This window comes from Lepidochelys kempii, chromosome 4 (assembly GCF_965140285.1).
Source record: "Lepidochelys kempii isolate rLepKem1 chromosome 4, rLepKem1.hap1, whole genome shotgun sequence".
NCBI classification, from domain to species: domain Eukaryota; kingdom Metazoa; phylum Chordata; order Testudines; family Cheloniidae; genus Lepidochelys; species Lepidochelys kempii.
The window spans coordinates 137,487,091-137,503,302 of record NC_136383.1 but is presented as its reverse complement, the minus strand read 5'-3'; the positions used below and the strand labels follow the sequence as shown (position 1 = coordinate 137,503,302).

The 16,212-nt window shown below is 40.8% G+C and overlaps 1 protein-coding gene across 3 annotated transcripts in view; it reads right to left on the bottom strand.

The window, feature by feature from the left end:
• Window positions 1–16,212, bottom strand: part of SFXN5 (sideroflexin 5) — a 168,965-nt gene that overhangs the window by 137,199 nt on the left and 15,554 nt on the right. For 2 of the 3 annotated variants that reach the window (XM_078852614.1, XM_078852613.1), the window contains exon 1: window positions 1,286–1,617. Coding sequence is in view for 1 of the 3 variants with exons in the window: in XM_073343014.2 (XP_073199115.1) it covers window positions 13,707–13,775 (69 nt within the window). In the remaining 2 variants the exon portion in view is untranslated. Of the gene's footprint in view, window positions 1–1,285; window positions 1,618–13,706; window positions 13,776–16,212 lie in introns of those variants that run through there. The other variant, XM_073343014.2, reaches the window with a different exon arrangement.

Genomic DNA, 16,212 nt, shown 5'->3' with positions numbered 1-16,212 from the left:
TGATGTTTGGTAATAAAAAGGGGAAAGTAATCTCCATTCAATTAATCCAAAATGCAGAACATCAAGTCAGGCTGTAAAGGCTGGCTTCAGTGAAGGCCACTGCTTTTCCAGTGCCCTGCCAAACCTGCAGTAAGGCTGCAGAAAATGTCAACGGAATAGGGAAAGATTTCTCATTTATTTAAAAACAAAGACAATTCAGGTTATTTACCTGGATGATGGATTTCCTGCAGGAACCTTAATGTTTTTAAATGTTACTGTCAGGCTTGTTTAGTTGAACATTCCTGCCCTAGCTGTTACAACTATTATTTCTAGATAGGGATGCTTTATAAAGATTTTTTTTAACACGATGATATCTGATTATAATCTACGTAGGTATTTATGGCCCTTAGCATTGTATCATAGATCCTCACAAACATCAATAAGCTTGTCCTTCCAAAAATTAGGCAAGTATCATTAGAGCAAAACTTGTTCTTCTATAGGCTGGGCTAATTGCTGGCAGATTATTAGTCCCTTTTTGTTGCAAACATCAAAGAATACTTTGTTGTTTTCTTGGAAATACCAGCAGTTAGGCCAACCCGAAATTGGCAATAAATGAATGACTAGTGCCTTTCAAGTGTTCAGTACATAAATGCATTAATGAAAAAGTGGCAATCCCAGCTTTCTACAGAGCAAATGTGTTGTGGACGGATCAATGCCCATTTTTGCATACACTAACCTAATTCCATATATATTCACATATTTTTGGCCTTGGTATTACATTTATTAGCAGTGATTCAACACACATGTAAAAGTGAGTAGTCTTTGCAAAGACACCTAATGAGGTTTAATTTCAGGAGACATGAAGAAAGGAAGAATTCAGGAAACATTCAAACAGCCTGAACGAAACGTGAACACTAGAGCAAGCTTCTTCTCTTCAGGCTCTGCAATGGAGGTCAGTCACGGTTATCGGGCTAGCTGCACTGCTGTCACCTCTCTGCATTTGCCTGAGAGCATCTGAACAGGTGACAAGCTGCTTTTTGTGGGGTGGAGTCACCCTTTTCTCCCACTCTTAGACTAGAGCCTGGGTTGCAGATGCTTGTGCTCACCAGGATTACCTCAGCAGGTCTGACTTCGGTTAGGTACCTGCAGTTTTGCCCCTCGGGAATCGTGACAGTGGTATATCCACAGTAACTACACAGCCTTGTCAAAACAAAGTATTGTTTATTCTTAACAGTCAGAACGCCAAACAGCACAAGACAGCAAGGATTTGAAAACAATAAAATAGCCTAAATACAGACATACTTACATAGCACTTACTGTTCCTCTCTCCTTCTCCACACAGTGTTAGCCAGGTACCTCAACCTCTTCAGACTCCTGCCACACAGACTCTCTCAGTCTCAGCCTGTTCCCTGAATAGCCCCCAACAACTGACCCTGCTTTCTCTCAAGAGAGGGACTCTATTTAGTATCCTTTTGATCTTAAGCCCCCAGCCCTGGCAAAGTAAGCCTTTTAAATTTGCTGGAGCCACAGCAGGAAGTCCCTTCCTAATTATTAGCCCAGCCATTGTTCTTGCAATGGCCCTTGAAGCATTTGCCCCAGAGATATTTTATTTCTAGTAAAAAGAAAAGGAGTACTTGTGGCACCTTAGAGACTAACCAATTTATTAGAGCATAAGCTTTCGTGAGCTACAGCTGAGGAAGTGAGCTGTAGCTCACGAAAGCTTATGCTCTAATAAATTGGTTAGTCTCTAAGGTGCCACAAGTACTCCTTTTCTTTTTGCGAATACAGACTAACACGGCTGTTACTCTGAAACCTGTCTTTATTTCTAGTCTTTGTTTTACAGAACAGCCCCTTTTGACTCAGCTTCAGGAGTCAGATCACAGCCCTTACAGCAGTCGGACAATCATAGAGCATTTGTATGTTAATACAGAGCAGCCTTCATGTCTTCCACTGTCATTCAAATGTTTTGTCCATATATATTCATTTAAAGCAAGTTTTATCAGACACATTACCTGGTAAACTCAAGTCTCTTTTCAGAAAGCACTAGCCTCATCTGAAACCTCCCTGCACCCCACCCACTTTCTCTGGGAGGTTCCAGAATCACTCTGGGCTTATATTTGATCTTGGTTTGGTTTGCTGACTTAACGAAGATACACTCCAGCAATGTGAAGTCATCCTAAACTAGCAGTGTGTTCACTCCGTTCATTGGGTGGGACTGGGATGTGTTGGGGACATCCGGGGTACAGGCACAAGTACTGGAGAGAAACACCACACCCTGCTCCAAAGACTAGGGATTACGTCAGTATCCAGGCTCCGGAAAACTGCAGACACACAACTGGAACACGCACACGGTATTTTAAAAAATAATGAAATGATCCTCCTGGAATTAATCATCCAGAGCTTTAACTTCTCACAGTCAAGCAGCTTTAATGTGTGAGCGAGGGGAGGAGAGTTTGGGTCTTTTCTTAGCAGGACCTGATTTACTTAAAAAAATATACACAATAGTGTCTAGGTATGACAACGATGGGCACCTTACGAGTAAGGCTAGTCATATGTCCTGTGGTCAATGCCGGTCACAGATACCACAATTTTTACAAATAAAAAAAGGACTGTGTGGAATTATCTGTACTTTTGTTCAAATAAACAAAACAAGAAAAGTTCGCTTTTTAACCCTGATGGTTCTCAGAATGATCTAATGGGAAAAAATGAGGCAGCGCCATCTTCCTAATCCTTCCAGTAGATAGAGCTTCTGTGGAGCATTCCTTCTTTCATATAAAGGGGTTAGAAATGACAGGAAAATTGTAAAACCATATAATTTAGGAATTATAACAAGCTCTATCAAAACACCACCAAGTATAAGAATGTTATCGATATCCTGTGCGTAGTAAGGGTTTATTCTACCTGAATAAGTTTGATTTTTATTTTTATTTTAAAAGATAAAAAGGTACCTCATGTATATGAAAACATAGGCAGCCACTTTCGGGAATGAAGGGGGAAGAGAGCAACTGAGAAAAAATTATGACCTTTGCATTTTTTTGCTATGACAAAAATTGATTTTTTTCCAATTCACCCCCACCCCAGACAACACAATTCTGATACTCATAAAGGAAGGGAATATTAAAATAGAACTAAAGAACAGGAGAATCCGAGATGGCAGTGCAGGATCCAGAGGTGAAAAGTCAAAGACTACAGAATGAATAATAAGTAAAGGATCCAGAGAAAATAACCAATTTTCCCTACAAAGCTCCACAATAAACCAGTATTGCCAGCTCAATATACTGGAGAACCATTCATTCTCATTATTAGTATGGAGATTTGGGGGCAGGGTTTTCCACTGAAATTACCTACACTGTGTGTCTTGCAAATCATCTACACAGAACAGCATGTAACTTTGAATGAAAGTCTAAAGTAAATAAATGAATGGATCTGTGTTCTATTTTTTTCCTCTTCTCTTGAGGAAATGTTAGTAGTTACTATAACAACCCTGGCTGGATCTCATCTTGTTTAGTACAGCAACAAACAGAAAAAAAAAACCCAATTTTTGCTTTTAAACTTGCAGTCTCCTTAAATGTCTCCTTTTGGCTCAGCAGGCAAAAAAAATAAATAACGCTTTATGAAAGGAATGAGCCTCCAAACAAAATAGCTGAGGGTTGTGAAAGATTACAAAAGGCTTAAAAACAACTTAAGAGTGTCCTACAACAAACAAAAATGTAAAACATAATGATCATACTAAGAATATGAAAGCACTTGGTTTAGAACGGTTCAGATTGTTTTAATAAAATATTAACTGCCCCAAAACTTTGCTAACACAGAGTTAAGATTAACCAGCAGTGCCTCATGTAATTCCAAAATGCTGAGTGCACCTGTTCTTTAAAACCTCCAAAACCCAGGAAATACAGAGTTGCGGTCCACATCAGTCCAACGACGCAACTTGCGCCATGAATAGTTCCTCTGACCCTACAGTGGCGCAGCATTATTATGGTGGGGTGATGCCAGCACAGTTAAGGTTGCACCAGGATTTCCATTTTACGAAGGGTAAAAAAGGCCTGCAAAAATTCTATCTGTTGGTTTGAACGTTTATTGTGTACTGCTTTATTTTTCTATAGCAGTTTGTGGGAAGAAATATCATTTGAAGTTTGCTATGACTGCTGCTGCTTACTGGCGTCTTTCATTTTCCTTCTGTTTAATTTAAGCTATTTTCTTTGACAGTACTTCTAAATCTATAAAGTGGAATGTGAATATCCATGTGGATTTTCGGTAACTTTGAAATATTAGCTTTTTACTCAGAACCTGTGCTCTCACAGCAAAACTTCCAGAAGAAGCCCCCACCGAATGGAGGCAGAGAGCAACCAATTTGCACAACACAAATTCTCAGAAAGCTGTGGAAAGCAGGACTCAACTCACAGCATATGGCTGCTGCTCAGGTTCAATAGCCACAGGGTAGCACCTTGAGCTATCCAATTATCTGTCTGCCTGAAAACACTGGCTTGTAACAGAGCCCCAGCCTGCTGCAAATACGCAAAATTTACTTTCTCTGGCTCGTCTACTTGGATTGAGCCATGTTGTAAGGACAACTTTTAACCTGAAGAACTTTTAAAATATTGCTTCCTCAGAGGGGCAGTAGGTGCTGAGATCAATCTTGAGTAGGTTATATCAGTTTGGGGAGGATCAGTCCCTAAACTGATCCGCAGTTGTGTGAAAAAAAAAAAAAAAAGAAAAAGTTGTAATATCAAAATGATAGGGTTCTTATATTTATTTGGAGGGGAAGAGGACATATCTAGAGAGCTCCTTGTTCAAGTGACCTCAAATGTGGACCAGTTTTCAGAGTAACAGCCGTGTTAGTCTGTATTCGCAAAAAGAAAAGGAGTACTTGTGGCACCTTAGAGACTAACCAATTTATTTGAGCATGAGCTTTCGAAGTGAGCTGTAGCTCACGAAAGCTCATGCTCAAATAAATTGGTTAGTCTCTAAGGTGCCACAAGTACTCCTTTTCTAAATGTGGACCAGTAAGTCTACCATAGACGTCCAGAAGGCACTGCAATTTTCATGACAATCCAATCAAACGTGGATTTTACATAACTTAGAAAAATCAGGTATTAAACATTAAGCTAGTCTCATCCTTAACGACAATGGGGCTAGCTCCACCAGAATGATTCACTGGGGACTGAACAGCTCAGGGGATTGGTAATGGGATATGGAGCCTTCAGGTGCTTGGTTCAGGTTCACTACAGTCCAATAGTGACTGAAGGCTGTTTGGCAGTCTTAACCCAATTCCTAGCTGGCAAATTTCCACCTTACAAATGGACTTTCTTGATGTCTGTCTCAGCAGAAAGGTTGAGGGCTCAACGGTTCATGGAATCTGAACTAGAGGTGGTACCACCAGATCCAGGCTGAGAAACAGTGGCAATGGGATATGCCAAGGACCAAGTGCATTGGCACGGTCTGTGAGATATCTATTCTGAGGATACTCAGAAGACTGCAGGATTATTAGACTGGTACCTTTTCATAGAATCATAGGAGTGGAAAGGTGTGGACTCCGTCTATAAGGGTGTAAATGCTCTTTGACCTGTGTCTTTTCAGCATTTAATGACAGAGCTGATTAGACTCAAGAGTCATAGAATCATAGGACTGGAAGGGACCTTGAGACATCAGCTAGTCCAGTCCCCTGCACTCATGGCAGGACTAAGGATTATCTAGACCAGACAGGTGTTTGTCTAACCTGCTCTTAAAAATTTCCAATGATGGAGATTCCACAACGTCCCTGAGCAATTTATTTCAGTGCTTAAGTTTTTCCTAATGTCCAACCTAAACCGCCCTTGTTGCACTCTAAGCCCATTACTTCTTGTCCTATCCTCAAAGGTTAAGGAGAATAATTTTTCTCACTCCTTCTTGTAACAACTTTTTATGTTCTTGAAAACTGTTGTGTCCCCTCTCAGTTCTCTCTTTCCAGAGAGAAACAAACCCAATTTTTTCAATCTTCCCTCATAGGTCATGTTCCTCCTGAGCAAGCAATGGTTTTGACCTCACAAAAAGAAGTTTGCTTCACTGAACTTCATGCTGACTTTATAGAAAGCATGCTCATGAATCATTAGCTGATGTTTCCTTAGTGGCAAGTCAATGGGCCAGCAAAGGATTAAAATCCTGAAAAAACATCACAGCGATTTCATTCGTCAGAGGCACACAAGCCTTTTTCTTAGCTTTTTACGAGGCAAACACCTTTGAACAGCTGCTTGGTTTTTGCATCATGCTGAATATTATTATATAAAGACACTTGTGGGCCACCTCCTGATCCACTGAAGCCCATCGTGGTTTTGCAATAGGATTTGGCCCTCCAGGATGTAGAGGGTTCTCCTGCCCTAGTGAAGAGCGATGGATCATGACTAAGAATGTCTTCTTTTGAAGTTGCTCTTTTAAAAATGCCTTTGGAAGGCACTTATAGGTCAGTGGAGCAACTCCAGATTTACGCTGGTGTAACTGACAGCAGAATTTATCAGGGGATTTTTGAAGGTGGTCAGGGGCCCAGTTTTATGGGTCATAGATTCCAAGGATAGAAAGGACCATTCTGATCATCTAGTCTGACCTCCTGTATAACACAAGCCATAGAACTTCCCCAAAATAATTCCTAGAGCAGATCTTTTAGACTGAGAAACATCTAATTTAAAGGTTTCAGAGTCGCAGCCGTGTTAGTCTGTATTCGCAAAAAGAAAAGGAGGACTTGTGGCACCTTAGAGACTAACCAATTTATTTGAGCAAATAAATTAGTTAGTCTCTAAGGTGCCACAAATACTCCTTTTCTTTTTATCCAATTTAAAATGATTTAAAAAATGGTCAGTGATGGAGAATCCACCACACTCCCTGGTAAATTGTTCCAATGGTTAATTACCCTCCCTGTTAAAAACGCACGCTTTATTTCCAGTACAAATTCTTTGAGCTTCAACTTCCAGCTATTGGAGCATGTTTTATCTTTCTCTGCTAGACTGAAAAGCCCATTATTAAATATTTGTTCCCTATGTAGGTACTCAGAGACTGTGATCAAGTCGTCCCTTAACCTTCTCTTTGTTAAGCTAAATCAATTGAGCTCCTTGACTCCATCACTATCAGGCATGTTTCTAAACCTTTAATCATACTCATGACTCTTCTCTGAACCCTCTCCAATTTATCAACATTCTTCTTAAACTGTGGGCACCAGAACTGGAAACAGTGTTCCAGGTACAGAGGTAAAACAACCTCTCCTACTCAAGATTCCCTTATTTATGCATCCAAGGATATAGAAAGAGGAACTGTAGGAAGGTGCTGCCCAGCATCATGCTCAGCATGCATTCTCCTCCAGAAAACCATGCAGGCATATTTAAATTGCAACTACAGTCAATATATAAATCAGGGGTGGGCAAACTACAGCTCTGAGTGACGTGGTTAAGCCAATCATTGTAACCAGCGTTAGGTTGACTGAAGAATTCCTCTGTTGACCTAGCTACCGCCTCTCAGAAAGGCAAGTCCTAACTACAGCAACAGGAGAACCCCTCCCATCGCTGTCGTGAGCGTCTACACTGAAGCGCTAGGTGGTGCAACTGCGACTGTGCCTCTTGAGCGTTTCTAATGAAGAGTCAGTGAATTTCACCTCTGTGCAGAGAACCAGCACAAGCAGCATGCACCACTTACATCCCTCTTCGACATCACAATCCCTGATCTGAAGTGGAGCACGTGTCCTGTGCTGACACACTGCACAGCAGTGGATTTAACCTAAGCAAGGTTCAGATCTGATCTGCTGAGTACAAAAAGGTGGTTCTTCTAGCGGACAGCACCACAAACTCAACCCAGCAGAGCTGGATTTCCAGATCCTCTTTCTGCCACTTATGCAATCACTGGTAAATTATTATAGCTGACGATTCTACTGATGATACACAGGGCAGACTAGAATCCAGCTGACTCTACCGTATTCAATCTCCAGTGAGAGATAACGGGAACAAGAAACTTTTTGTCAGTGTAAAACCCGCAGACAGGACAGTGAATAAACACAGACAGCAGATCTGCTGAGTAAGAAGGTATCTTTCAGATATGCGAGCATGATCCCACTTTGGACCTAAGTATGGGGGCTGAGGATGCTCAGAATCATGCAGAGTTGAGCCCTTAATACTGATGTAGGGAGAGACAGAGCTTCTTTGTTCAGACAGAGCATAAGGGAAGAGATAAAACACAGCTTTTCTGAATGCAACTTGACTCTTAATTCTTATTTAACTTTTGCTTTATTATAAGCTTTCTTAAATGAAGGGCCTCTCCTGCAGTGTGTTAACAGTCTGTCTACGTTAATGTCACATGGAATAAATTAGGCTTATAAAAATATCTGCCGATCCCTATTGCTTTCTCTGATGGGGCTTAATTACATAGCAATTTAAAGTATTATTCCAATCATTTTAATCTCACACTTTTCAGAAAATAGGCATGTCGCCCACCAAGAGGTTTCACATAGTCTCAACTGCAAGAATAGCTGGGCCTGACCTCAGCAGTACAATGTTTTCTGCTTATTAGGAAAGTTTGAAATTTGTTGCTGGGAAAATTATTTTGTCATAAGAATTCCCTTGTCTTTAAGGCTTATGTGCAATGTTAACTAAGGGTTGAAGCCTAGATTTCTGTGTGACAGATGCACTAAAAGTATGTAAAATTAGTAGATTTTGGATAGATCACCACAGGGCAGCATGGCCTAGTGAATTTGAACAGATACATGCAGAGCGTGGAAATCCTCAATTCTAATCCCAGCTCTGCCACTTGCTTAACATCAGAGTTTACTCATTTGAAATGTAATTATATCATAATGTAATACCAATTACCTACCTCATGGTGCGGATGAGTTAATATCTGACGCCCTCAAAAATGCAAGGCACTCAATAAATATTAAGAATCTACATCAGAGTCAGATTTAATCTCATAATTTTGTAATGCATAAATGTCAAAGCTGCAATAATCATCATCTTCATAGCATCTTTCATTCTAACAAAGCCCCAAACTCTTCATAAACTTTACCAATGGACAATACAAAACTATGGGTCAAGCTCATCCATGACACAACTCCATTTGGCTTTCCCATGCAGAGGAATCACTTGGCTGAACATCAAAATACAGCCACCTCTGGGATTGAATGCTGCAACTGCCTAGCAATACAAAACAGTTTAGAAAAGGAAATGGAAAATATCCATCTGAAATCGCTGTGGAATTAATAATAATCTTCGCAGTTCTCATTAGAAAGCTCATTTGTCCATTTCTTCCCTCTGATACTGGGCTCCTCCAAGACAAACAACAATCCTTGTGTTCCATGAGAAGAACTCCAGGCCCGAAAAATGTAGCCATCTGTCAGCAGGAAAGGGCTTTCTACATAAGGCTGTGTTCTACCTTTTACTTTTCCAGCCATTAGATTTCATTCTCCATTTAGAGTATAAAACAGAACAGAATGGTTTTTTATATTTACACTCTAAATATTTCAGAGCAGTGAGTCAGACACCAATTTCATAGACAAACAAAGCAGATTGTATGTGCTTAGGGGTTCTTTATGTGATCCTAGATATTAATATTTGTTTTACTGAGAAAGAGATTAGCCAAGAGAAAAGAGTTAATGTTGCTCCATGATGTGCTGCAGAGGGTTCATGGGAGCTTCAGTATACTGTAATTCCATCCAAAAAACGAGAGAGATGATCAGGACAATTTCCCTTTCTGGGAATCTGCTAAACAATCCCTGAGAGATCATCATGATATGATAGGTTTAACTAGCATGGTTTCTGCAGAGGCAAATAATGTCTCATTAACTTATTGGAAGTCTTTGAAGGTGTCAGTAATGAGGTGGATAACGGAGAACCAGTTGACATAATTTCTTTAAAGTTCCTAAAGGCCTTTGACAAGGTCCCTCCATAAGAGTCCACTAAAGAAGGTAAGTAATCATGGGATGGGGCGTGGCGGGTCAAGTTTATCATGGAGCAAATTTGGCTAGATGGCAGAAAGCAAAGAGAAGGAATGAATGGTTAATTTTAATCATGAAAAAAGGTTAACAGCCTGGGGGCGGGGGGTTTAATGGTCCCATATTACGTCCAATGTTTAATATATTTATAAACAATTTGGGAAAAGGGGAGAATAGTAAGGGGGAAAAATTTGTAATTGACACAACTACTATGTTAGTCAAGTACAGGGAAGACTAAGGCTATGTCTACACTACAGCCTATGTTGTCATAACTTACGTCGCTCAGGGGTGTGAATAAACCACCCCGCTGAGCAACATAAGTTACACTGATATAAGCGCTCATGTGCCCAGCGCTAAGTCGACGGGAGAGCTCTCTCCTGTCGGCATAGAGCGTCTTCACCGGATGAACTGCACCACTGCAGCGTGGTACCCATAGACATGCCCTAAGAAATGTCAAAGGGCCTTCACCAAGCCAGGTGACTGGGCAACAAGATGGCAGATGAAATTCAATCTTGACACATGAAAAGTAATGCACATTGGAAGGAAAAATCTGAGCTCCTCATACACCTTCCAGGATTCTAAATTAATTGTATCTGCATTGGAAAAGGACCTAGGTGTCATTATGTACAGGTCAGTGATGACCTCTGCTCAACGCACAGCAGTGGTCAAAAAAAGCCAGAAAGATGTTAGGATGGATAAAGGATGGGATGGAGAATAATACAGAGACTATTCTAATGCCATTATACGAATCAGTGATGCACTTTCACACTTTGTGCAGTACTGGTCACCGTATCTCAAAACAGGACACTGCAGAATTAGAGGGGTTTCAGAAATAGGTGATAAGAATTATTAGAGGCATGGAAAAGCTCTCAAATTAAGAGAGAGCTTTTAAAAATAGATTGGGATGGATTATCTTAGAAAAGAGAAGACCAACAGAAGACTCAATAAAATATACAAAATAAAGACTGGCCTTAAGAAGGTAGCACAGATTCTGCTTTCACAGTCTCATGAAGCAAGAACAAAGGGACATTCAAAAAAATCCTAGGCAATAAACTCCCAAATGATAAAGTAAAATATCGTTTCAGACAGAGCATATTTACCCTGTGGAACTCACGGTCACAGAATGTCAGTGAGGCCAAGAACTTAGACTGATTCAAAGGGGGATTGGATATTTCTATAGAGAACAAGACTCCCCAGAATTGTAATAGTTAGTGCTTTAAAAGGTTTCAGAGGGGTCGCCGTGTTAGTCTGTATCAGCAAAAACAACGAGGAGTCCTTGTGGCACCTTAGAAACTAACACATTTATTTGGGCATAAGCTTTCGTGGGCTAGAACCCACTTCATCAGATGCATGGAGTGAAAAATACAGTAGGCAGGTATAAATATACAGCACATGAAAAGATGGGATTTACCTTATCAAGTGGGGGGTCAGTGCTAATGAGGCCACCTCACTCAGGGTGGATGTGGCCCATTCCCAACAGTTGACAAGAAGGGGTGAATATTAACAGAGGGGAAATTAATGCTTTAAAAGAGAGCTTTGCAGCTTCAGGGTTCAAGCCCATCTCTAATTCTGAGGAGGTAGGAGGAAACCTTAATCATGGGGAGGACAGGGTGGGTTCCTATTGAGAGTCTTTGTTTTTTCACATCCTCATTAACAAAGAAAACTAAGAACTTCTGCATAAGGTTGATAACATAAAGGAAATTAAACTATGAAATTTCTCTTTACAGCTGAGAACAGAAAACTTTTTTGCTGCACCTCTTGGGCCCAGTTCTGATCTCACCAAAAATGAGTTCAATGAGTTCAATTAAGTCACTCCCAATGTGAGTGTTGAAGAGAATACACAGCAATGCACAGTGGAAATTTATCCCCCCCGCCCCCAGTGTGCATTACTTCACATTTATCAACAGTGAATTTAATGTTAAAGAACAACAGCATCAAGCCTTAATTTGTAGTAATTTTTCTATTTCCACATGCATGCTCATGTTCTCTTTAAATACCAATTCAAGCGTTAGCGAAAGCCATTGAATTGACAAATAACAGCATCTCTTTCACCCTGCTTGATCTTGCTCACAGACATCCTCATGAGACTGTAAACCTCTCTCTTGCTAGTAGGTTATTTCTTCAGACTGCATCCGATGAAGTGAGCTGTAGCTCATGAAAGCTTATGCTCAAATAAATTGGTTAGTCTCTAAGGTGCCACAAGTACTCCTTTTCTTTTTGCGAATACAGACTAACACGGCTGTTACTCTGAAACCTCTTCAGACTGTGTTCCACATCAAGGACGCTGCCTTTTGAAAACTGGATTTCATATTTCATCCAAACCTGTGTTTTTATAAGTGAAGCTATAAAATTCGATTTTATGACATGAGAACAGCAATTTTATTCTTTGCGGTTCTCTTAGACAGGAATCCAAAGAGAACTTGGGTGAACTATCCAATAGCTTTATGTTTTTGAATGAAACTGATCAATTCTGGAAAAAAGACAGACATTTAAAACTCTGCCGGGCATGTTTTCAGTATGGTGAGCAAAGAACTGGATCCAGACTGCCACTGACTTTAACGGACAGTTCAGCTGCCAATGCTCTGCATAATGCGCTGAAATTAAATTTACATCCCTGGCTGCATTTGCCACACACAAAAAAAGTGTGAATTTTCTATCGTGTCATCCCCTAGACAGAAGCGTGCATCTTTGTTTAAGAACCAACTGAAATATATCTTTTGGGGAAAATAATCTTTAAGGTCAATAATCCTATGAAATATTAAATGCAAACAAATGTTAACGTCAATCTCAATGCAAAATTAAATGCACATAAATTATGTAAAATTGGAGTGTTTTTATAACCATGAAAGTCACTATGTAACAATGCCAACTTCTTACTCAGAAGACGTGCTAGCTGCCCTGTGCTTACTCAGAGTTATACCATCTGACTTTAATGGCATAATATCTTTTGACAACATTTTATTACCCTGGTGAGCATCACAATGCCAACACTGCTGTACAGTGGGGAGTGAGTTATTTCTATTCTGGCTCTTGCTGCATCAGTAGAATTGTTAACTAACCTCCAATTACAGAATCTCTATTCCAGGTGACAATGCACAAGCCAGAAAAGACCAAGGTTGACTTTCAGATCCTGGATGAATTTGTGGGACTGTCAGTTAGAAAATAGAAAAAGGTTTTACCTGTAAACTAAATAAGTGTCATCTGAAGATACAGAGATGATCAACAAGGAACTTCATAGTGCCATTTGTACAAGAGTCATTTCTCAGAGTACAGACACACTTTTAGGTTTCCACAGCAACCTTAAAAATGACCTCTAACAGATTTTATTTATTTATTTGGACTTGTGCCCTTTACTGCTCCTCTGATGTGTAAAGGCTTGAAAAGGTTTTTTGTTAAGTTTGTTTACGGGAGTTTTTCCACCTAGAAATACAAGGAATGTCAAGTCTGGTCTTCCCTTTTTGCTGAAGAATCTCTGGGAGGTCTTGGGGATGCTTATTGTGAGCTCTTCTACTTTAATTGAAAGGACAGGGGAAATTGGCTCTGAATTTCATGGTTTTTGTGCAATTACAGCCTCATCCTGAATGGTAGAAAGCACCTTCAGCTCTCACTGAAGTCAAAAGGAACTGAGCATGCTTTGCACTCGACAGATTTGGGCCCTCAAAACAATGCTAATGTTATATCAGTGGACTCTCTTGCACTTCTGCATTTCTCTTTCCTTCTCTCTTTTAAACCAAATCTATCAAATAAGCAGCATCTTAGAGATTAAACAATGTAAATACATTACCTCAGTAACAAAGAGAGTGCGGGGGTCAACGATGTCTAAGAAGTGCCTGAATCGGCCATAAAACGAAGTCTGGAGGACAGAAAGAAAGAGTTAGACAAGACGGTCCTTTGTAAAGCAGAAAGGCATTTTATTGTTATTTCCTCTGGAGAACTACATAGTAACTAGGAATGCTATTTACTAAAAAGCTGACAAGATGTCTCTTCTTTATAAACTCTCTATAGTGGACAAGGAGATCATCCAATCTAAGCTTTGAGGCTCTGAACAAGTACATGGATGCCAGATTAAATGACAGTGTCATCAAAATGCAGTTTATTTCCACAACTGAACAGAAATATTTTTCACAATTTAAGGAGGAAAAAGATATTTTTAAACATCCCCCTAGAGTTTTCAACCAGAGCTCCCAATCCTGCAAAGGGCCAGATGTGGGCGCACTGATCCTTTGCAAGATCGGAACCTAATATACTGCAGTCTTGTGCCAGCACATGAGAACCTGGCAGTGAAATGGTTGTGCCCATTTTCATCATCCAAGATGCCAGGTGCAAATTAAACTCTCTAATTTTTAGTAATCTCAGGTGAATCAGAAACACAGTTAAGAGTTTCTTGCTGTTTTTTCTAAAATAAGTTTTAACCCGAAAGTACTGGGTGCTTTACAACACCCACACACGGCCCTGGCCTGGAAGATTTTATGCTGCATGAAGCAGTCCATATTGATTTGGCTAATTTGAAGAGCCTGATGAGTACATGTAAGGATTGAAATGGTTTTTCAAGTCTCTAAACTTGATTAATGAAGGCCAGGATGCACAAGCTTTTCCTAACCAATTGCCATCTTGGTCCCTTGCTATTTTAGATGACTGCAGGCAAGCTTTAACTGGGCATCATTACCTTACGTTTTTCATTATCACACACTCCTGTACCATGAATTATTACCAGTAAATATTTATATTATGGTAGTACTCAAAGGCCACAATCAGGATTAGAGGCCCTTGTGCTATACAAACACAAAACATTTATAATCTAAATGACACAAACAGAAAAATCTCTAGCATGTGGATACAACATTCAAACAAATTAATATGGTGAAGAATTGGCACAGCTTTGGTGGTTACATATATTGTAATTCCCTCTGAATCGCTTCTGACTCACTCCAGTGCAGAGGAACTCCACTAATTCTGCTCACCTCTGCAGAAAAACAAAACAAAACTATTTTCCAGGGACACAGTTTAGAGTGAATTGGACTTTGAACACTCATTACTAGTCACTTGCACTCTGCAGCGGGTGTCACTGATACTCCTGAGGGCATTCTGCACCAAAAAATTAAAAATTCTGTGCCAAAATATTAAAATTTTTGCAAAATTCTTGAGGCTCGGTGAAGGGTCTCGGTATGAGGGGATCTGGATGCCTGGGACTTGGGCGGATGGGGGAGCAGCTCCCTGTACAGGGATCCCTCCCTCTGAAGCTGAGGAACGATGGGTGCAGGAAGCAGGGGTGGTTGGGTTGTTTGCAGAGCTTCCTGCAGCTGGGGGAGAAATCTGGGGGTGAGTCTGACCCAGCTCTGGATGCCATGCAGGGGAAGAGAAAATCCTGTCCTCCCCAGCCAAGACGGAACTAGCAGCTGAGCCCACCACATGGTAGGAGCCACCAGCTGTATCTTCCCCAGTCCCACCTCCTGCCCCACAGTGATTTACCTCTCTGCCCTGGGCACCCAAAACATACTGCTGGGGAGGGTCGCATGACCGCTCTTATGGCTTCCCTTTGCTTCCCCATCAGAAAGTTATTTTTCTGCAGGGAAGCAAAGAAATCTGCAGGGGACATAAATTCTGAGCATGTGCAGTATTCCCCCAGGAGTACACTGAGAAGCACTTGTATCCAAAGAACACAGCACTTGTTGAATGATTTGGCAGCTCCTGATGCTGGTAGTTGTCATGAGTATGGCATATTGAAAACTGCATTAAAATTATGAGCTGTCACTTTGAACCCTAAGGGGTTGTCTGGTCCTGCTTGCAAGGTAGGGAGTTCTGTAGGGAAGTGTGCAATTTGTGTCCTCAGCAGTTTGCAGACAGACAGCCTAGTGTAAGTAGGGTTGCCAACTGACTAATTGCATAAACCCAAACACCCTTGCCCTGCCCTGTGCCTAGGAGCCATAGGGACGTGCTGGTCACTTCCGGGAGCTGCGCAGAGCCAGGGCAGGTAGGGAGCCTTAGCCCCACTGCACTACCAACCGGACTTTGGCCTATTAAAATCTCCTGGATTGCCTTTAATAGTCACTGGGAGATTGAGGCCAATTCCAGGAGACTCCCTGCCAATCTGCAAGGGTTGACAACCCCAAGTGTAAGTGGGACAAGTTGTACCTCTCTGTTTTGGGGTTCTTGTGTGTTATTCTAAGAAATAAAGTAGTGTCATGTTGCAACTTTCTAGCAAGAGTATTTTATGTTTTCATCTCACTTCTCTGTTTGTATGCTGTGAAACATCCTTTGCTTTAAAGGAGATAGTCAACTACTTACCAAAG